Source organism: Notothenia rossii (assembly GCF_949606895.1).
Source record: "Notothenia rossii genome assembly, chromosome: 10".
Taxonomy (NCBI): domain Eukaryota; kingdom Metazoa; phylum Chordata; class Actinopteri; order Perciformes; family Nototheniidae; genus Notothenia; species Notothenia rossii.
In genome coordinates, this window is record NC_136908.1 from 28,806,735 (window position 1) to 28,829,722 (window position 22,988).

Sequence of the window (22,988 nt, forward strand, 5' to 3'; positions counted from 1 at the left end):
ACAATAATTCATTTCTCATTTATCTTATATTTCACATATCATATTTCTTTATTTGATTCACAAGAAAGTGTATTTATTGTAGTTTACAACAACACATTTCAGAATGCACAACAGTTCTTACAATACAGCAACTTAAACACAGGAGCAGACATTTCTTCAAAGCAGAAAAGGTAAGTACCTATTTTCTTGTGTATTTATTTTTCATAATAACATATATTTATAAACACATAACACATATTTAAAAAGCATACAACTACCTTTTTTATTTCAAGCCATTTGTGCCATCAAACACTGGAGAAAAAGGTCCCCTAAGATAACTAGATCATGCAATCACATCTAAAAACATTTTCAATGGAACCCAACCCAACACATAATACAGACAACCCAATGTTCCATAAACACATCAACCTGACTGATAATGGAATAATCAATCAATCAATCAATGTTTATTTATATAGCCCAATATCACAAATGTTACATTTGTCTCAGTGGACTTCACAGTTTGTACAGAATACCAGTATGACAATATGACACCCTCTGTCCTTAGACCCTCACATCGTACAAGGAAAAACTTCCAGAGAAAACCCACAGTTTAAAGGGAAAAAAGGGAGAAACCTCAGGGAGAGCAACAGAGGAGGGATCCCTCTCCCAGGACGGACAGACGTGCAATAGATGCCGTGTATAAATTGAAAAGATAATACATTTGCAACATAGGTAGTCCAAATATTTGGAAATGCATGTGTCTATAATAGGAAGAGGAATCCACGAGGATATCCATCCAGGACTTATGATCCAGGACCACAGCCACGACTCAAGATCCAGGACTCGCGATCCATGACACAGGACCGCAGGATCATCCATGACTCCGGATCCCGGCGTATATAGACACCAAAAATAAAGACATTTGGGGAAGCTGGGTTAATCGGAACATGAGAGTACACAGGTATAGACAGAGAGAAGGAAGAAGTAAGATGTCCCCTGACAAACTAAGCCTATATCAGCAAAACTAGGGGCTGAATCTAATCAGCCCTAACTATAAGCTTTATCAAAAAGGAAGGTCTTAAGCGCACTCTTAAAAACGGATAGGGTGTCTGCCGCCCGAACAGAAACTGGAAGCTGATTCCACAAATGTGGAGCTTGATAAGAAAAGGCTCTGGCTCCCATTGTACTTTTAGAGACTCTAGGAACAACCAACAACCCTGCATTCTTGGAACGCAATGCCCTAGTAGTACAGTAGGGTATAATGAGTTCTTTAAGGTAAGATGGCGCCTGCCCATTAAGGGCTTTGTAAGCCAGAGCAATAAAACCTCAATGCACATTTCTGAAAACAAATGTTATAAGTTGCTCCTTTATTTAACCCCCTTCTTTTTTGTAAATGTTCCAAGGTCTCAGGACTCTTGATGTTTGGTTACTATGCAACATCTTGTTTGGCAGGAAGTTTTCCAAAGGCTATTTTTTTCCTTCTTGCCAATTTGAACACTTTTATAATGTCACTTCTGCCTTGTTTGTACGTTTTTTCTGACTCCTAGAAACAAGACTAATCTAATGGATTGTAATTTTGGTTTAGCCTTTTAATCCCATTGCCATTGGTGTAGCAAGGAAGCAACATTGAGCTCCTTGTTCCCTTTTTTTCAACATGCACCAACTTAATATTACAAATATTTCATCTTTGTACATTTTGACTCTTACACATCTGTTGCCCTATGCTGCTAATACCCTTTAGATACATTCCTCTCTTCTGATAATGTTCTCTACCTTCCTTCAAACAAGTTTCCCTGAGCACCAAACATATTGTGTGATTCGGTGTCCGAAGAGTAGCACATGTATCGTTTGCTGATAGGCCTTTCATGTGCGTCATCTCGTTTATTTCATCCTGTAACTCACAGTTGTGTAATTATCTTCAACTGACATTTTTCAAATGTTTAACAACAACCACATAAAAACCGCCTAACAGTAGTAATAGTCCTGCTTTAAAGTATTTCTGAAATACAAACCCCTATTCCAATGAAATTGGGACGTTGTGAAAATTGTAAATGAAAAAAGGAATACAATGATTTGCACATTCTCTCTTTGATTCAATTGAATTCACAAAAAAAGACAAGATATGTAATGTTGAAACTGATAAACTTGCGAATATTCATTCATTTTGAATGTGATTAGTAGTAGTTAAAGAGTGCGGGTCCATTAAAGATAATTTACAATTAGGAATTATCAAACATTTGGAATGATGCCTTAACATTAGGAAGCTTTGTTTCACTGAGCATTAGAAAGAAAAACAGAAGAAAAGGAAACTGCCACTGTTCTGCAGCCTGTCAGATCTAAAACAGCTTTAATCCCAAATGATACCAGAAGGTCGATTTAATAATGGTTTAGATCAGTGGTTCTCAACTGGTCAGGCCTCGGGACCCACTTTTTACTTGGCCAATACATCGCGACCCAACATTTTGAAGCACTCAAATCTATCCAACAAAAAAACGTGCTGTAATATATACGTACGCTTTTCAGCATACAATATTAATACAAGTGAAGTACAGTGCATATTATCCCTTATATCCCTTCAAAGAACTAAAGTATGCTTTTAAAGGTTTAATGAGATGATGGAATCAAAGCTGAACTATATAAAAAAGCACACATGCTGAAAACCCAACCCCAGCCGGGGGGGTCTGGGGGGATTCTCCCCAAGGAGATTTGTAGAAATACTAACATAAACTATGCATTATGGTACACTCTGAGAAGAAAATAAATAAGTCTATTACTACCCGACATATTAATAATATTTTATGCCATTGTTTGTTTTTCACTTTGTTCTGACATCTTGCTGCGAGAAGAGTAAAGAGGAGATAGTCTGTGTGACTTACTTTAAATTGTGGGTAAGGGTAGATAGCTCGCATTGTTCTGTGACCTGTCAATCATTAAACCAGGGGTCATATTTCATTATGTGTTCATTTTTTTCTGAAATTGTACCTGTGGATGTTGACTTCGGGCAACAAAATAAAGGTTTGACTTCCCCCCCCCCCCCAAAAAAAAATGTCCAATTTTTTTTTCTTCACTCACAAATACGCGACCCACTCGAAACGGGTCCGCGACCCACCAGTTGAGAACCACTGGTTTAGATGATATTGATTTATCACCCAGGCATAGTTGTTTGCTCTTTGACTTGCGTTTAAGAACTCTTTAGTACAGGGGTGTCTTCAGTAAGAATGTCAAAATATGATTTTAAAAGAAAAGCCACATTGTGAAACATTTTGAAAAAAAATCTATGAGGAAAAAGGCTAATTCTGAGAAAAAAATGCATATTTGAAGAAAAAAATTCAAATTCTGAGAAAAATTCAAATTTCAGATGCATTGTGGGATATGTCGTTTATGGGCAACGTGCTTCTGTAAAGTAGCATGTAACCGTATAATAAACATATTGTATTCTTTGCAAGCTCTTGTGGGGCCACATAAAATGAAGTCGCGGGCCGGATTTGGCCCCCTGGGCCTTGAGTTTGACACCCCTGCTTTAGTAGGACACACAAAATGCAAAGCATTACATCATATAAACTACATTAACACAAAGTGTATGATAGGGTTATCACAAGCTATATATTTTAGTGTAAATTATGGTAGCCATGGAAAATGTATCAAATCATATTAGATCAAACATTGGAAAGTCTATCATCTGAATGAGGGTTTCGTTCAGACTTATTTTGAGCTCCATGTTTCTGGTTTGTGTTTCGTTCAGTCTGACTTTGAGCTGGTCCCTTTCTGTCTACAAGTTTAGTTTTTCCAACTTAATAAAAATATCTGGAGGGAGCACAAACACAAGAAAAAGCAGATTATCAATGTAAAACCACACACATTTGAAGCAATGTTTGTCAAGTCAAATCCACTCCCGTTTTCCATTAGCCTGTCCGGTGATGAAAAAAAGATTGATTCTACTTTTGTATTGACATCAGCTTTGATTAGGGATGCATCAGCATCGGCAGATGTTGTTCCCTATGCCCTTTGTTCTCTAATTAGCAGATCGACAAATAAAATGACGTGCACCAATGTCTGTGTCTGTTTTGCTTTGCCGTCTGACTTTGTACTCTTAACGTCTCCATAGCTGCATATTTGTATTTATTAAAGTAGGACAAATCTGAAGGCCGTTTGTCATTTTGAAGAACTACTACAACACTGACTTAGGGGGATATACCCTAACTTTGAAGTAATGAGATTGCATAGCAGGCTGAATAAGCTTTTGTAAAGTTGACATATAGTGCTCATTCAAAGTTGCTGTGATGAATTGCTTAGAGACCACATATTTAGACATAATACACATCAATGTGTTCCCCTGGAATAAAAGGGAATAAATCATATGAATTAATAAATAGCTGCATTGGCCAAATTGTTGTTCTTGACATTGGTATTGGTTGAGAAATGTGCTATCCTCTAACTTTTTTAATGTATTTTTTGTTGAAATAAATAATGACATGATTCTCCCTTTCTACCAAAATGCGCTATCCTCCCACCTGTGCATTTTGCACACTTTGGGACACGTAAACACCAAGCAGGTTAACAAGCTCAGAAAATCGCCAGACTGCCAGGGAACAAAGTACATTCAAATATCTTGTTAAAGAATATAAAGCAGAGCCTCACAGCGCATGTAGATCCCAGACAATATCAGAAGATACAGCACTCCCAGAATCACTGGAGTTTTTTCAAACGGACTTCTCTTGACAGCTGAAGGATTGTTTTAAATGGGGAAAATTCAGAAAAACATTGTCAAAAGCATGTTAAAAGAAGCCTAAAAAGCTTCATAACGTTATATTCCATTATACCTTAAATTGTCATTGTCAATTGCTCTACGTTGTAAACTACTCTATGTTGAACTTATGATGTATCAGATAAGCAAGCAGCTGGTTGTTTGTATCTTGTTCCTTGCTGGGTAACTGTTTTCCATTAGTCCGCCTGCCTGGTGATAAAAAAGATTGATTCTACTTATGTAGACATCAACTTGGAATAGGGATGCCTCAGGCCTGCATCAGCACAGACCGATGTTAGCCTTTATCTCCCTAATTGGCACATAGTCAAATGAAATGGCGTGCACCGATGGAAGCAGCCGATGTTCATCTGTTTGTCTTTGCCGTATGACTCTGTACAGTTGGCAGAAGTTTTATTTTTTAATACAGACAGACAATATGGAAATATTATGGCCCATTCTGTCCACCCTAAAACATTACTGTTGTGGTTAACTCTTGCCTGTCTCATATCGTCATTGTTTTTAGAAAAAAAAGCATACGATGCAAGACTGCTTTGCATTAAAAACATTATGCTCTCTGTATATTGTCTTTATTATGCTTTAAGGCCCTGACACACCTACCCGATTTTGGGAGTCAGAGGCCGTCAGAGGCAGTCGGGCATTCGCGGCGCGCTACTCAGGTTGGTGTGTCCCGCACCGTCGTTGCTTTACGACACATTTTCCGCGGCCGATTCAACATGTTGAAATGTGTCGGAAAGTCGGCCAAAGGAATCACTCTGATAGGCTGTTGCCTCTTTTGAATGACGAATACACACTACCGCTGCCTGCTGGTAAGGACAGTTATTGCCACTCGCCTTCGGTATGCGTTCTTTGGTCTCAGGTTGGTTTGTAGCGGCCTCTAAAGGTTATGTCAGGATCTCTTGGCGTCCCTGTCAAACGCAGGGACGTTTGGAAAACCATTCCAGGTGACGACCTCATGAAGCTGACTGAGAGAAGCCAAGAGTGTGCAAAGCTGTCATCAAGGCAAAAGGGGGGTACTTTGAATAATCTAAGATATATGTGTTTATACTGTATACAGTTTCTACTGTATAAACTATGTCATAGCTAACCACACTCCTCCATCATTTAAGGGGTTTATTTTAAAATAAATTATTCCGGAGATCATACCCCTGACACACCATGCAATCCAACATGAGTTAGAGGGACATCCACAAAAAGACAATGATTATTTATAGCTTTGATTTTTCATAATTTCTCACTTACCACCTGTTGTGACTGATGATCAGGGTGATCCTCTCCAACAGCGTCTGCACTCTCGTAGATATCCACCTCCCTTTCCTCCCACTGTCCATTGTCCCCCTGCAACTTTCTGGTGAATATCACCTTCTTTGATAAATCAGGTTTGGCATAAATATCTGACATCCTGAGACTGGATTTGATGCACTTTTCTTACTGTGCTGTTTTAGATCGCTTACTATGCTGCCTGAATGTGTATGCAGTACTAACTATGGTATATATACACTAATTGACGTAGTATACCGTACTGGTGCTGCTGCTGCTGCCTGTTTAATTATTCTTGCATCAGCAAAGAACAAAAAGGAAGTCCTGCCTGGCACTCTCTCTCTCTCTCTCTCTCTCTCTCTCTCTCTCTCTCTCTCTCTCTCTCTCTCTCTCTCTCACACACACACACACACTCAAGCACATGCACACAAACACACAAACAAACTTAATATTATTTAACTATCTTGTCACACCAGTTTGGTGATTTTTTTATATTCAGCGAGTAGATTAAAACTATGAATACATAGTCGTAACATTTAAAAGTCTTTAATATATTAATATAATCATTACAATTTGTATTACATTTGTTTTACTTCGTATAAATAAAGGTGAGAGGTGCAATGCAAGGTGCCCACTACAATTCACAACTTGGTTGAAAGAGAGACACACACAACACAAAGTGAGTTAACATGTTGGTCAAAACAGCAAAATGCTACTAACAAAGTTATTTCTGGTAACTCAATTTAAACTGTTTCTGACAATGTGGTCATGTGTAACAGAGTTCAAATTTGACAATTTGATTATTACAACAGGTTACAGATAAAAGGAGGAGTAATCAGATCGCAGCTGCATTGAAGACAATTATCATTAATATTATTGACAAGATGACAAGCTGATAAACTACACTGTAAAGTGCAAGTTAAGCCTTTCATCTGTAAACATATGTGTAAAGTCTGAAAAACAAACGTAAAAAAGTAATGTTTCATCTTTATGGCTTAATCATATTCTAGCTAGAGACCCAAGCTCATGATGAGATCTATTCATTCGGGTAACGAATAAAACAAACTAGTTTCTGTAGTGAAAGGGGCAGTGTTTAGGATTTGGCGGCATCCAGTGTTGCAGTTGCAGATTACTACAGGTTGTTCCTGTTATTGTGTGGTGACACCTTAATGTTTGCATTGCTGCAAAAGACCAAACACTTACAATGTATGGGTCGATTGCCTTAAAATTGACCAAGCACTTTCATGCACCACAGTGAAACCTTTTATTTTTGGAAAACTGCTGATCTTTTCTAGTGTTATTTAGGACTTTTGGTACTTTTCACATTTTTCCCTTCTGAGTGATTCAATACCATTCATTCTCTCCTATTTGCTTTTATTATACCGTTTGTAAAGCATGGACAGGGATAATTATTGGAAAAGGGAAGGAGAGCACCAAAGGTCTTTGGGAATATTCAACCCATTACATCACAAAGGAGATCTGTTTTCTCACAGATCCATCTTTAGGATTCACAGCAATGCTTAACTGTTTGTAGTCATCCATTTTCTATTGTGGGGGCAACTGTCTTTTTACAGCAGGCTGGTATGTAGGTACAACCCTTGAGGATTCTATCTATGCGTATGCAGAAGACTTTGACTCAATCAAAAGTCCATTCAATTCCTCTTAATTATGTAATAATTTCAGTTCCAAAAACAGGGCTGTATTGTTCCGGTAATGCCAATCTATTAATGTCCCTGACCATTGAATGTTTATTGAAGTCTTAGAATGTAATACAAATAATATAAACATACCTTTGTTTTTATCTCAAACAACAACATTTGGAAATATCTAATTTGTGTGTGTACGCCTCTGTTGGTATTCAGTCAGAAATAATGTGGTTCCAGTCAAGCTACCTTTCCATTTTTCATTATGAACCAACCACATTGTTACTGAAGTAACAACAACAAAGCCTTCAAATACACTGAGTCTGAAATATAAGAATGATATTTGCACCCTTACAAGAACATTGGCTAAGCAACAGTGCACACAGACATGTTTGCATAGCTGCTTTCATACGCACTTAACTGACACAGGAAATGTGAAGAATATGATATTGGTATGTTATATGAAACATTATATAATAAGTTAGGTTTTAATGTTTCAGTGAAAAGATCAAAAAAGGATAGAAGATTTTCTTTCTGACACACAACCACACAAATAAAGCCATAGCAAAGCTACATTACATACAGCAATTGTAAAACACCATTTCATATGTGATGTTATCATTTTAATCTTCCTGTTCTCTTAAGAATACAACTAGTACATATTTACATTTGTATCTTGTAACTAGTAGGTATGTTTTCCCCTTGTAAAGTGATATTGCATTTACCCTGTATTTGTGCCATGTGACACCTGCCAGTATACTGATATTGAACAACTCTGTTAAACACCAAATTATATTCAAGGGCAGCCTTGTATTTTTATGTTTACAATTTGTTGGCTAAAGTGTGTTTTTGGCACAGTACCTCCACCTTCTGGACTAAAAAAGAACTAACCTTGGTTTGCATGTAGCTTTGGAAAACCAAGACTGATTAAGTAAAAGTGGCTAACAAAGACGCATCATCTATGCATTTATGAAAGTGCTGCATCTGGATTCAAACCAGGTCTTGGTTTAAAATAAGGGAAATATACGTATTTATAATGGAAGCCAACAGTACGTTTTTGCTTTGTGGACATTAATTGCAGTCCCTTGAAGTACATTTGAACAAACACTAATTACACAGGCTGAATGGAAATCAAATGAAACTTCATAAATGGTTCCTTCTCCTGGAAGCTTAAAATTAGGATCTGGTGACTACTGTTGTATCAAAACCATTTTACTAAATAAAAATGTATGAATTAACTATATAAAGCCAAGTAAAGACCATGTGATTCCATATCTTTATTTACTTTTATTATAATCAATCTGAAAGAATAAACCGCACATTAAAGGCAGAGAAACAATTTGTGTGAATTCCAAGTAATTCAGCAAACAGAACAGAATGAACACATTTAAACAATGTATAACGCTAGCTGTTACAATTTGACAAAGCTGATCTCAGAGCCGCCCACCCTCATCAAATCATTCAAGAAATCTATTTCTCACAGATGCAGTTATTTAAGAGATATGGTAGTTTTTGTTTCCATTGTCCATGTTGATTGCAGTATGCTGAAGTGTTCTGGATTGAGACATGGTTTGGCGTTCCTGATTCCCAGAACCTGTAGGACAATATAATAGGTCTACAACTTCAAATTATTTATGAATTTGAAAACAACCGTCGATTTTGACTCAAATATTATCTCTAACAAATTAAATCATTTGAGTTAAATAAGGAAAAGGAATTCAAAAACAGAGATGGATGCAGTTATTTTTGTTTTCTTTAAACCGTTGTTTATATAATGCCTTGTGTGTCCCAGGTGCAGCATACTGTATGTGAATGGCATCAGCTTACAGTAAGTTAACATGGACCCAGGTTGTTACCTGGGAATGCAATCCTGTGGAAACAGGCTAAAACAGTGTTTCAGACAGAAGGTCAATACCGGCAGGCTAAATGCTCTGTGAAGATTAAAGCCGGTTTTTATATAAGAAGACCAGATAATTAGCATAATAATTGACATTTGAAACAAATTTAGTTCTGGGACAAAGGATTGTTGATTTAATTATGATTTAAAGAGAAAAACCCTGTCTCACATTTCTGTCAGCAGTGATCCGTCGACCCATTCCCATTCGTACACCCATCCTTTTGGTGTAGATTTTCCCTTTGTGGCCTGTAGACCAATCCAGGCCTCTCCTTGTGAATTCAATTCATTGACAAACTTCTATATGTGGAATGGAGACAATAATCAGCCATGACAAACAGAAAGGGATCCACTTGTACACCACACACACTGAGTAGTTGACACAACTACTAGATAGTATGCGCCTAATGGAGGAAGGTGAAGAAACTATTATTAGGGTCTGAGACCAGAGGTTGGCGAAGACCCTATTGCTGCGCGAGCAATAAACCTGCGAAACACACACAAAATAGGGAAAACGATCGGCAGAAGCACAGAAAAGGGTCGGAAATCATGACGGCAGATAGACCGCGTGAGCCCATGATTGATATCGGTAGGGTCAATTCCCGAAGCGATCGATAACCATGCAAAACCCACACAAAACAGGGAAAACGACGGGCAAAAGCCCATAAAAAGTAGCCTAAATCATGACAGTAGGTAGCCCACGCGAACCTAGTGACATCACTAGCCTCGCACATTATTGATAATGGCTCTGTCAATTATGGGGTGTCCTCATATGCCGTTGCCATGGCAACGCATCCCTCGCTAAAAATCACGATGTTGTCGTAACTCCTATGAAAATGGTCGAAACAGCACCAGACTTCAGATGACAGTTAATGGTCCGGCCCTCAACACCTCAATATGACAATAATGAGTTTTCCTCAAAAGCTGTTGCCATGGCAACGCATCCCTCGCCGTTAAGCACGATATTGCTATAACTCCAGTGTAAATGGTGAAAAAGTGTTAAATAAACACAATGTTTGTGATACTGCTGTAACTCCTATGTACGTTGTCCGATCGGCCTGAAACTTCCCACGTTTGCCAACGGCCGAGTCCTCGAGACACCTACGCGACACGTCGACGTGCGGACAACAGCCTGCGGAGCATCAAAGACCCGCTCAACGCTGCTTGCAGATTTAATTATTATTATTATTATTATCTGTTCAGCGAAAAAGAATGCAGTAGGAAAAACGCGTGAAGTGATCACAAGAATGTTAGCATTTTAACTTATAATAATGCATTTTATGAAATGACACAATTGTTTTTATTTTATTTAATTATATATATTATACATGCTAAAATAAGAAGAGATTAACCTTGTGTTAGTCATCTGAGTATCAGCAATAAGAATAAACATAACAAATTATAAAATATATATATATAATAATAATGTACAAAACAGAGTGGACCTAAAAGCTTATACATTGAGTCAAAGTTAGGAACAGGTGCTAATGAGAATCAATTGGCTAACAAGATGTGATGTGAGGACAGAACAAACAAGACAAGAAGTTGGTCAGTAGATAACCGATCTCAGGACGTCACATCTACATAACTCACTCTGAAACAGACCCACCTGTTCCTCTTTGTTGTTGATGACCACCAGATCTGCTCCTCTCTGCTCACAGTCAGATCTGCTATCATACCATGTTTTCCGCTTATCGGATTTAAAGTAGCAACTGCATCCAAATCTCTTCCATCCTCCAGGACACAGCTTCCCTTCAAACATGTGTTTCAAAGATAGATTTCATATCATTTAATTTAAAAGACAGATCTTTGTTGCCATCCTCTTTCTCCAAAACTGACTGAAATATAGGAGAAGATTTCCAGAGAGATGTGGGTGTTTCCACACCACAAGGATAGGGATAGAAACAATAATATAGATGAATTTAAAAATAACATTAAAATTAAAAAAATATCAGAACGATAAAAGACAGATTAGACACAAAACGAAGAATGTATATTTTTCACCATAAGCAGTATTGCCTTCTCACTCTATGGCTGTTTGAGGACCATGGTTTTCAATTGTGAAAACGACAGTAGCAGAAATGGATCACAAAAAGCTAAGCGCCGATGCTAGTCCGTCAAACAATAGCGGTTAGAGTGGTAGTATTTCTTCAAGATATCCTTGTCAAAGAAGAAACGCGTGTTGTGTATTATCTTATGGATAAGGCAATAATTCCAGTCATCATCAGGATGCACAATGGAAAGTATTGTATTAAAGCTTAATAAAGTGGTATCCTTTCAAGTGTTTTAAATCCTTATTTATGAGAAGAACATTTGGTCTGTGTTCACGGGGGGAAGATGAACGTTTTTATGATACTAAGGAAAGAGAGGGACAATGTGGCTGTTGCCAAAGCACAAAGAACAGCAATAGGGATATCTGAAAATAACATACAAATAAACCTATGAAAGAGTAATAAGACACAAAGAATATCTGATTACTAGTTAACAAAATAAAAAACAAATCCACCAATCATCAGCTTCAATCTAAAGACAGAACTAACTTAAATCCTGGATCCTGCACATTATTCAATATCACCCTTAACTTTTATCATGTTTATTAATGTGTTAAATTGTGTGTGTTATTGTATCTTGAAAAATATCTTACCTGAAACGAGCTGTTTGTTGTTGTTCAGTTTGTTGTACCTAGTCTGCAGCTCGTTCTTTTCTAAAGTGACTGAAATATGAGCTTTTCTTTATTTCTAGAGTGAAGGTATGGGTGTTGCTGCAGCACAAATATAGAAACAGCAAAATAGAGGAATGTAAAAATAACAAAGATAAAACAAAAATTGAAATTATACAAGAGCAATAAAACACAAAACATATCGGATTAAAACTCAACAAAATAAGAAACAGATCGACAAATCGTCAATAAGTTCAATTTTAAGACGTGAAGTGAATTCCTGGAACCTGCACATTATTAAACATCCTTCTAACTATTTCAAACAGGAATTACATTATCTGCTAACAAGTTGAAAATTGATTCACTAGCTGAATATCAATTGTGAGCAAGTACCAAAAAGAGTTAAACAACATTTAGATATTGTCAACCTTAACTGTGAACGGTTACATTTATACAAATTGTTCACATAAATACGTTTGACCCAACTCCCCTCCCGTAATTCCAAGGACGTTTACCCTGTATTACATGGCAGTGAAAAGCCTGAGAAAGGAGGAACTGGCACAAGTTACCTGTATCACTTTGACTGGAGTCCAGTGGACAGATAATGTCCTGTGTAGCTGAATTAATACAGAGGGGAATCACATGGGCTCTCTATGACTATAAAAATACAAATAAAAAAACGCTTTCTTACAGTGAATGCGTAAGGCAATGATTGCAGTTATCATCAGGATGCACAGCACTCCTAGACAGAGAGCAGCAGGTCTGTAAGTCCTCCTCTGGGCGTCTGCAGGGGGCCTCTCAGAGCGGGGTCCTGAAGCACAGAGCACACAGAGAACAGATCCATTCAAGTGAAAGAACACATTGTTTCTATCATATCCCACAGTCACAATTAACGTTTCACTGCTTTGATCTGTGGTTTAGTGGCATCTGACATACATATTTTAAACATATATTTTAAACGCTGTTATGTTACCTGATTAAGATATTGGTATAAAACAAATATGAACTCTTGTGATGGATAATAAACCATTGATTGCACAACTGACCTAAAACCAAAAGCTGTGTAATAGTGACTTTGTATTACATCCTAAAGTCTCTATCTCCCTTGGCTCAGTTTTGCAAGTTATATTTTTAACACCATGCTGCACCTCTCTTCTTCCTGTCACATGGTGTCTCTTTACACTCCGTGTTAAAGATGTCTTTAGTGGGAATTATTCTTGATTGTTTTTTAAAGAAATATGCTTGTTACTCATTCTGATAAACTGTATTTCTGCATGTTCTCACTTCACAAGAGCTAGTTCAGATCACACACATACACATTCACTTGTTCACATTCATAGATTACAATTTTGAAATATGAACTACTGTAAGTTCACTATTCTAAAACAGTTATTAGGTCATGTTCATTTCTTCAGCTTCTTCTTCAAAGTTGGTTTGATGACATAGTGTTGAATTCATATTTCATATTTATTTTTTAGCATCCAGTCTTTGAACTCTTAAATTCCAAAGCTCATCACTGTGACACACCGCATTATGCTGTCTCTTAATATACTTTACTAACCCTGTACTACACTTTGTTTATTTGTATTCCTTCTAATTATGCTACATTAGGGTTAACCCTATGAATGTGTATACTTGCAAGTATAAACATTCAGTTTATACTTGCAAGAACCGTCAACCAAAAAGTTATGTTACTTCATTTATATTTATTTATATTTTAGCCCTATGGATTGTTAATTTGCTTCCACTTGTGTATATATAAATAGGCATACTTACTAAATGAGCATTATTGAATGGAGCCAGGGATTCAAGATTTTCATTGACAACAAGTGCTTTATTGTAAGTGTTGTATGAGCCAAGGTGTTTGATACAAGAACACACAACAGTACAGTATATCCGTGCAGAGAAAAAACATCCTTGTAAGGAACTATTTCTTCTCTTTGAGTGCAGCAGGGCTGTAGGTGTGAAAAGTCATGCTCAAACAGTTGCTTTCTGCTCTTCAAGTTCAATTTGTAGAAGAGGGAATAGAAAGATGTACATTGTCCTATTACTTATATTGAAGTATTGTAGTATATTGGTACAAACAGATACACTCAGTTTCCCAAAACATAGGACGTTCATACACAACACTTGAAATGGAATCATGGCTAAAACAATGATATATTGGATTCAGGTTATGTAGAGAAATGTGGCCGTTTGAACCAGTATAGGAAGTGTCAGAGGTGGGAGTAAGTCCTACATGTGCAAGTCATGAGCAAGTCTCAAGTCTTGACCTACAAATATCAAGCAAGTCCCAAGTCACTGTGGTGAGAGTCAAGCAAGTCAAGTCAAGTCATTGCTCAGGTCAAGCAAGTCAAGTCAAGTCATACGAAATTCTGATGAATAAGCCCAGTTTCCGCATTTAAATCAGTTAAAAGACAGTGGTTATGAAAATGGATTCAACCCACACTATGATCTTCATTACATACACAGTTAATCATTTGAAATCTAATTTAGACCGATGACAATCATATTAGATTCATATTAACCCTAGAACTGCAGACAATATAGCTAGGACTCAAAAAGTCTGTTCAAAAAGGCAGAATTCCAGGTAAGAAAATCATATATGGCATTTGCCATTAAACATATTTAAATTAAATTTCTGTTAAAACTAGAGCCGTCAACAGCGTCAGCACCTACATAGATATCATTTTCAAATCATTTAATGTGTTCCTCTTCATCATTTCCTTATAAACTAAGTAGGACGATTTAAAACTCAGTTAATTGGGTTAATTTAGAAATTGCTTCAGTTTATCATTATAACAGATCAAAAAGTTCAGATTCATTGTACAATATCAAGGAATGATGCACTTTTACAAACAAAAACAACATAATTAAAACATTAAAGCAAACTACTAAAAGTAGATGAACTACATTATTCAATTACAGTTTCCAGTAACTTCTGATAATAGCACAGGGGAAATAAACGAGGCATCTCTTTTCCTCTCTCTCTCTCTCTCTCTCTCTCTCTCCCTCTCCTGACATCCCGTCAGTATCAGGGTCAGTCAAAATGAATCCCTTGGCGTTTCTAGTGTTCATTTACCGTTTTGTCTTCTCTTTGCAATGCTTAATCGATTTGAAACCAAGTCTAACGTAGCTTAAACTTAACGTTAGATTTCTAGCTAACACAACACATGCACGTACCTTTCTCTGTGGCTTTTTTTGTAGTGACGAATGAAGTTGGATGTTGTGGTGGTCGTGTCACTGATCTTTATGCTGCAGACCCTGCATACCGCTGTTCTCTTCTTATTACCGTCATCGACAAAATAATCCTTGAATCCAAACTTCACTATTTTTGGAGTAAAGCTAGCCGCTGCCATGTTAGAGACTCCTGCCTTCTAGTGGGTTGCCAGGTTTGCACGCATGCCGCTATAATCACGTTTTTCGAAAAAACTAAACGTAATATCCCACTACAAAAACAAATATTTAATTTTAAACAGTCAAGTCCTTTCAAGTCATCTGTCTCAAGCTTAAGTCAAGTCGCAAGTCATGAATACCAAGTCAAAGTCAAGTCAAGTCTTTTATCAATGTTAGTCAAGCAAGTCCCAAGTCAAAAAAGATATGACTCGAGTCAAGTCATGTGACTCGAGTCCCCACCTCTGGGAAGTGTAACACACTGCAGGAAAAACAGTAAAACATAAGAGTGTTCATAAGGTTAATGAAGGTCTAAAGTGTAGAGACAAACGAAGGCCCTGAAGCGCTGCAGTTCCTTTGGACTGGAAAGCTGAATCTAACAAACTCAGCGCAGGTACTTTATTTTAGCAGAGCACAATCTAACTCACCAGGAAACAGCTGCAGAAACACAAGCTGTACATTCTAAACTGAAATGAACCTAGATGCTGACGAGCTGCACTGCCTTGTGACTGGAAAGCTGAGTCTAACAAACAGAACTGAGAACAAGCTTCGTGTTCACACATTACATCATGTCACTTGTTAGACGCTTTTATCCAAAGCGACTTACATACTCAGTACTATGGACAATCCCCACAGGAGCAATTTGGGGTGAAGTGTCTCAGGGACACAACGACATGCTGACTGCAGTGGGACTGAAACTTGCTATCCCCTGATTCAAAGTTCAGCGCACTACCCCACTGAGCCACAGCCTCACATCACACCAACATGATTTAAAGGAATTTTACACACATACAATGATGAGTTACAATATTGATTTGTCTATCAATTTAGCTATCACTTACCACCTTCTTGTGACTGATTCTCAGTGTGATCATCTCTGACAGTGTCTGCATTCTCGTAGATATCCACCTTCCTTTCCTCCTGCAACTTTCTGTTGAATTTCACCTTCTGTGATAAATGTGGTACCTCATAAATATGTGGCATCTTGAGAAATGTTGCCCCGTTAACGTTAAACACTGTACTGTGGTTTCTGCTAGTGTTTCTGAGAACAGTTTCTGTGTGGCATCAGTAGAGATTATAACGGAAGTACCAGGACACACACACACCTTTTTATGCATTTGGCTCCTTTAGATAACATCTTTTTAAACTTAGTCACTGATGTTTGAAAACTTCAGCCAGGAGACTGCAAACTTCCAATACAAAGTCAAATGGAAAATGCATATATACAAATAATTTGTATTATTCTATTCAATGTTTTCTTCATTTCAATAAAGGAGATATTTTCAAGACTCAAGGTTTCCTGTCAGCCATGAAACCCTTAACCATATCAATTCATAGCTTGGTTGAAGGCACCACAAACATACACACACACACACACAACCCTGTAACACCAGTTTGGCGGTTTTCCTTACTTCAGGTATGAGACTGCAAACTATTAATACATAGTTGTGAAGAAAGAAATGTATGTAAGAAAAGTAAGTATATATTTATCTTTGTTTAAATAAATGTGAGAGTTTTCAGATACAAGATTTTCTGTCAGACATTAAATCTAACCATCATCAATTCACAGCTTGGTGGGGAAGCGTGGTTGTGTGTGTTTGTGGTTGACACGGACACAAAAAAACACACACACAGGACATTTAGTTAAAAACAGGAAATATTTTTTTCTCACTTATTGTTGATACTGTTGCCTTCTATCTTGCTTTGGATCCAGGTAACAGAACAAAGGCATTAGGTTAAACCATAACTATCAGACTAATCAGATACTTATACATTAAGTAAAAGAATGGGCAAATATATCATTTTAAAATTAGGAGCAATATATTACAATGTAGAGTATATATTTGTACACATATTTTGTTTGTAAAGCAGAAAAGGTGAACAACTACACTGTATGGTGCACCTTGTGCCTTTTTAATTGTAAACATGCAGCATATAAACCACACTTAACAAAGTCATGTTACATTTAGGAGGCTGTGTCTTGTGTTGCTTTGGATAAAATCGTCTAACAAGTGAAATGTAATGTAATGTCATTTATATGCTTCTAATTATGTTGCACCCAGAGACGCAAGCTGAAGAATGGATCTAATTTTCCTTATGGCAATTTATTTTCTGTACTAAAAGGGACAGTGTGTTTCACTTTCATCATGAATTGTTGTGAATAAAGTACAGGACGAGAAATCAGCAGTATACATTTGGAGCTCAGTGTGCGACGACATGTGATCCAACCCTTATGTTACAGTGAGTGCATTTTAATATTTCAAAAGTATTCTTCGTCACACATTCATTAATAATTAAAAGGATAATCGTAAAAAGAAAAGAAAATAGAAATACATATCTAACTGTTAATTGCTTAAGTGTAAAGGTGGTCAAATGTACATATAACAGTGTAAAACATGTCATATGTTAGATGTAAGGCAAACTACAAATTCATCTTATACAGGCTTTGAAGTACATAGTCTTTAAGACATTTTTACCAAGATCATGTACAAATTGTGTACAGTATTTTATACCTACGTACCTCTATCCTGTTTGAGAACTCGATATTCGGTGCCCGCAGTATCGTAGATGTCGACAAGTCTCTCCTCTCTCTGTCCCCCGTCCTCTCTCGCTCCCTTGGTGTATCTGACATTCAAGTTTATGTCATCATAAATGTTGGAAGACATTTGGCAAGAAAAAACTAAAAGATTCCAATACTTTTGCTCTGTGTTCAACACAAAGTATGGAGTAGCATGAATATATGGTCAAAACAAATTGTGTAACTACGATATTTTCAAATTTCCTTTGAGCTTATGAAACCCGTCTTCAGTCAACATGCAAGTATGAAAGCTGATTGCCTTGATCTTCTGATAAGGATGTGGTTTGTAAAGCATGCTGGAGAATTCAAAAGGGTTTGCAGGACGCTGATCATTTACTGATAACGTTTGAATATCAATGCTGCTGCTCTAGTTTGATCAAATAGACTGCAAAGTCTAGAATAAAGAACAATGTTTTAACCCAAAAGCAAGCACTGAATATGCAAAATGTTTATAGAAACATGGAAAAAAAACAAAACATGAAAAGATTGATGGTTTTAAAATGCCCTGGTTGTTTAACATAGCATCCTGAAGCACCATTATGCTTTGACTAAAATATTGACTACTAACATGACATATTCTGATAACATCTCTACCGTCACTTCCTCTCAGCCATCATATCAAATAATCAGAGGTTACACCCTTGAAATGGGGTTTTAAAAAATGACCATCAGCAGAAAAAGATATCAAAGCAGAACATGATAATGCTTTATAAAACAAAACCGAAATGTTTGGATTTAACCTTTAACTTTACTTTATGAGGAATGGTCAAAGTATGTTTTTGACTAGAAAAGGACAGATCAGCCACAAAACGGATACTCATTACTCGTTCCAGTGTTTATGACGTTAGAGTAACATCATTCCATTCGGATAATATTGGCATTTAGTATTTAGCCCTTACTAACTTAATCTTTGTTATTAATACCGCTTTCACAATTTACATTTGGCAAGTTGAAAGCTATGAAATTGCGAAATTGTCAAGTGTAATGTTTCCAGGAAGTATTTGAACAGTTTTCAATCGGATATCTGGTTTGAGATTCACTGTAGCCCGTTTGAAAAAAATGCCAATGTAACAATATTTACAACATTCTTTTGACTCCTCCCATCCAACAATCTAGTCCACAGTTTTATTTAATGTAACCAAAATAAATGTTATTTATGGTGAAATATAAAAGGCATCAACACAGACAGACATTCAGGCAGAGTCATGTTTCTTGTGGAACTGGGAATAATATACATCTTTCTGTGGAGGTTAGCCAATCAGCAACAAGCCTCTGGGAAAGTGTTCAATACATATGTGCCAACATTAAAGTCTGTATCTCTTTCTCTCTCTGTCTAGGGACCAGGTGGTCCAGTCGGGGACACAGGTTTACCAGGACCTCAGGGGTCCCAAGGACCACAGGGACCGAGTGGACGCTCCATCATGGGGGGCCCAGTAAGACACACACACACACGCACACCCAGCTCCCTGCCTCACTATAGAACTGAGGTCATCAGCTGTACAGTATATACTACCCCCACTCTTTTGCCTATATTTAACTATTTAACTACTAGTTCTCTCATGTTTTCTGTACTTTTGGAGAACAAAATAATATAGCTGCCCTGACAGTTTGTTTTTTAATTCAGATGTGATTCAGTATTTGTAAAAATGTCTTCATGATTACAAATATGTTGTTTAGTAATTCCATGATATATCAACGATATATATACTGTACAATTTTTTTGTGTGCAGGGTGCTCCAGGAGAGGGAGGACAGAAAGGTGAAGCTGGACCACAAGGAACACAGGTAAAATAGAAATGCAAACACAACATAAAAGTTGTCCATTGAAGCATGTTTGGTATAATGTTGGTTAAGGTGAGAAAACTTATACTGTGGGATTATTGTGACCAGGGTTCGAGTTATAAACTGAGCTCTATGGGGGTCTTTAAAACTGACGCATGCACGCGTGCATGCACGTGCAGGCGCGCACGCACACAGTCACAGGCATATATTGAGCAATAATGTATTGCGCACCTTGGAGGTGCAGACTCCAACTGATGGTATATATTGCACACCCTTGCGAGTATACAATTAGTGTCTGAGGTGTTAGGGCTTCAAAGATAATTACAAAATCACAAAAACTCAGGGACTTTGTACTTGTGGAGCGTCACAAACAGCGCCTCCGTTTATTACGTTTTACTCTCTCTCCACAACTTCAGGACAGACTGCGCATGCTCAAACACATGAACTCGTACACAATCAATAACAACGTAAGAGCTATACAAATTAAAGAAAATACAAAAATTAGCTCTCACAGATAAAACGAGAGAGAGAGAGAGACTGACTTCACTGCTAATTACGTGGTCCAACAAACACACACGCACACACACGCACATACCTTACCAAAGACAGCATCCTCCGTAGCAGCAAGGTTAGTGCTAGGTGTCACGCTAGCAGGTGCATTTTGGTTGTCAAAAGCTGTTTTTTGTTTCGTTGTGAGAAAACCAAAACTAGCCAGGCTTGTAGACCCCGTCGGCGGCAGTGGCCTTTTTTTGGGCGGCATGGTAATCGTCTGCTAGCCTACGGTACTCGTAGTATGTATGTGTGTATCTTGTCAATATATTTGAATGTCTGTTGATATAACGGTCCATTCTTCAGGCGCACGCAGCACGTTCACAGCCTCACAGGCATAGATTGCGCAATATTTTATTGCGCACCTTAGAGGTGAAGTGCAGGCATATTATCATTCAAGAGAGAATACGATGCGTAGTTCTTTTGGAAAACATTGTTTTGTTTGCCTATTTACCTCGTTAACGTAAATAATACTCATTACATTGAAAAATGCATTATTTGTGATCAAAATAATGGTTGTTGGTAATGTATATTAGCAACCCCCAGAGATGTTTGATTTCACTGGTTCCGTGGGAGCTCAGGCCCCTCCTTATGGGAGCTGAGCTCCCATAAATACAGAATACTATTGTGTTAGGTCTGCATGATCAACATGTGAATCATACATCTGAATAAATACCTAAAAAACGTATTTGTTTCACCAAAAGCCCACCATCTTCTCAAAAACGTTTGACTGTTTTAGTTCTAGATTGAAATGAATGATCATTGTGTTGACGTAACATTAAACCGTGTGCTGTTGTCTGTTGCGTGCACGGATCCACCCACAAGTCATTTCTGCTCTACAGTATATTACCACCAACATGACATTTTGGAAGAAAATTCAGATTTTGAATAATGGTGCCATTTGCAAAAGTCGATTTCTGTTGTTCAAATCTATTTATTTTCTCCGAGTGACTCGGCTGAACGAATTATGCTTACAGAGTTTGTGCAACAACAGTTTAAAACGGAACAGATCAATATTTTCCTTTGTTTCGGTCCCAGCCCGAAGTGAACTTCAGACCTTAAAGTTACATGGTTCATCGTATTCTTAGTGGCATTAATGTATAGATGGATAGTGGATAGAGCCTTGGTGTTCAAACCCCACTACAGTCAGCATGTCGTTGTGTCCCTGAGACACTTCACCCCAAATTGCTCCTACATTCCTACATGTAATGTATTACTACTCTTACTTTCTATTTATTTAGATATGGCAGCTCTAATGTTATATATTATAAAATGTACTTAAAAATAAGATTTTTTTTCCCTTATAGTCCTGGTAATTATTCATCAAACATTTTGACACAGTTTCCACTCAGTCACATGAGTCAGGTTATTGTAATATTCCTGTAATTGGTTGAATGTGTGTATATTGAGCTTGTGTGAATGTGACCTTCAGTGACCTCTGCTCTCTGTTTCAGGGAGTTTCTGGCAGACCTGGAGCTCCAGGCCGAGAAGGACCTGCAGGGGTCAGAGTGAGTCAATAAGTACTGCAGCAGTGTCCATAGACTGATATGACAGGTCACAGTCAGTCTGTTAGAATAGATTGAGTCAAGGCTGGGAAATATCAGGAGCAGCACCTTCTCACATACTGAATACACCTGAACGCCCACATGTTTTATTCTAACCTGCTTGTGTTTTCCTCCCCCTCAGGGCCTGCTAGGCAAAGACGGCTCCCAGGGCAGACAGGGCCCGTCAGGAACTACTGTAAGCGATGATTACATGTTCTCTTTGTCAGCTTATTCAGAAAGACTTGATGCCGTTTTCTCGTCTTTCTTTAACTTGACACCGATCCATTGGAACCAAAATCCTGTAAACCACCATGAACTTCTTATGTTCTGCATTTTATTCAACACTCTTATAAAAACATGCAACTATATAAACTATTTTGAATCACAAAATAATATTGATCCTACTTTGGTCACTTATTAAGCAGTTCACATCCACTAAATGCGCAAAAAGCTAGTGAATGTTAGCAGTTAAATGCATATATGGATTCATGCATAAAATAAATACAAATATTAAAAGTGACCTGGATGTGATTAGCAGGCTAATATGTTTTGTTTTTTTAAAAACACCATATGGATGTTGCATTTTTTAGTAATCAATGCAGGTGATTTCTTCAGTAAATACTTCATAAAAATGTGTAATAATACAAATAAAAATAGTTAAACAATATGTCGGCCTGAACTGAGAATGTTAATTATGATTTGACTTCTTAAGATATATAAAATGTCTATCTTCACACCCAGGGGCATGTGAATAAAATCAGTATATTGAAGTTGTTTTATCTTCACTTGTGTGTTCTTCTTTTGACCGGCCTATGAAGTCTCCTCTGATCATGAATCTTCCTCATCATATCTGTCTGTGTCTCTTCAGGGGACGCCAGGAGCCCCGGGGTCTCCGGGTAACCCCGGCTCTCCAGGGAAAATGGGAGAACTGGGCCCCCCGGTG

General features: G+C 37.5%; 2 protein-coding genes and 1 long non-coding RNA gene across 6 annotated transcripts in view; 1 reads left to right on the plus strand and 2 right to left on the minus strand.

Moving 5' to 3' along the window:
* The window catches only part of col14a1b (collagen, type XIV, alpha 1b), a 219,327-nt gene that overhangs the window by 183,981 nt on the left and 12,358 nt on the right, over window positions 1–22,988 (plus strand). For both annotated transcript variants that reach the window (XM_079654484.1, XM_079654485.1), the window contains exons 38-42: window positions 19,509–19,604; window positions 19,902–19,955; window positions 21,956–22,009; window positions 22,188–22,241; window positions 22,914–22,985. In XM_079654484.1, the coding sequence (XP_079510610.1) occupies window positions 19,509–19,604; window positions 19,902–19,955; window positions 21,956–22,009; window positions 22,188–22,241; window positions 22,914–22,985 (330 nt within the window). The remainder of the gene's footprint in view (window positions 1–19,508; window positions 19,605–19,901; window positions 19,956–21,955; window positions 22,010–22,187; window positions 22,242–22,913; window positions 22,986–22,988) is intronic.
* Window positions 12–5,971, minus strand: LOC307021947. Its single transcript, XR_013803276.1, has 2 exons — window positions 5,345–5,971; window positions 12–4,704 (listed from the first exon to the last, which is right to left on the minus strand). It is a non-coding gene; the product is annotated as an uncharacterized lncRNA (long non-coding RNA).
* Window positions 8,912–21,909, minus strand: LOC307021944 (C-type lectin domain family 6 member A-like). 3 transcript variants are annotated; one of them, XM_079654488.1, is made up of 6 exons: window positions 20,553–21,909; window positions 12,892–13,011; window positions 12,186–12,254; window positions 11,151–11,293; window positions 9,714–9,841; window positions 8,912–9,241 (listed from the first exon to the last, which is right to left on the minus strand). In XM_079654488.1, exons 1-6 carry the CDS (start codon window positions 20,710–20,712, stop codon window positions 9,118–9,120), a joined length of 744 nt encoding a protein of 247 aa, XP_079510614.1. In that variant the 5' UTR covers window positions 20,713–21,909; the 3' UTR covers window positions 8,912–9,117. The 3 variants fall into 3 exon arrangements, with proteins under 3 accessions (XP_079510614.1, XP_079510615.1, XP_079510616.1); XM_079654489.1 differs by lacking the exon at window positions 20,553–21,909 and adding an exon at window positions 18,115–18,465; XM_079654490.1 differs by lacking the exon at window positions 20,553–21,909 and adding an exon at window positions 16,436–16,762.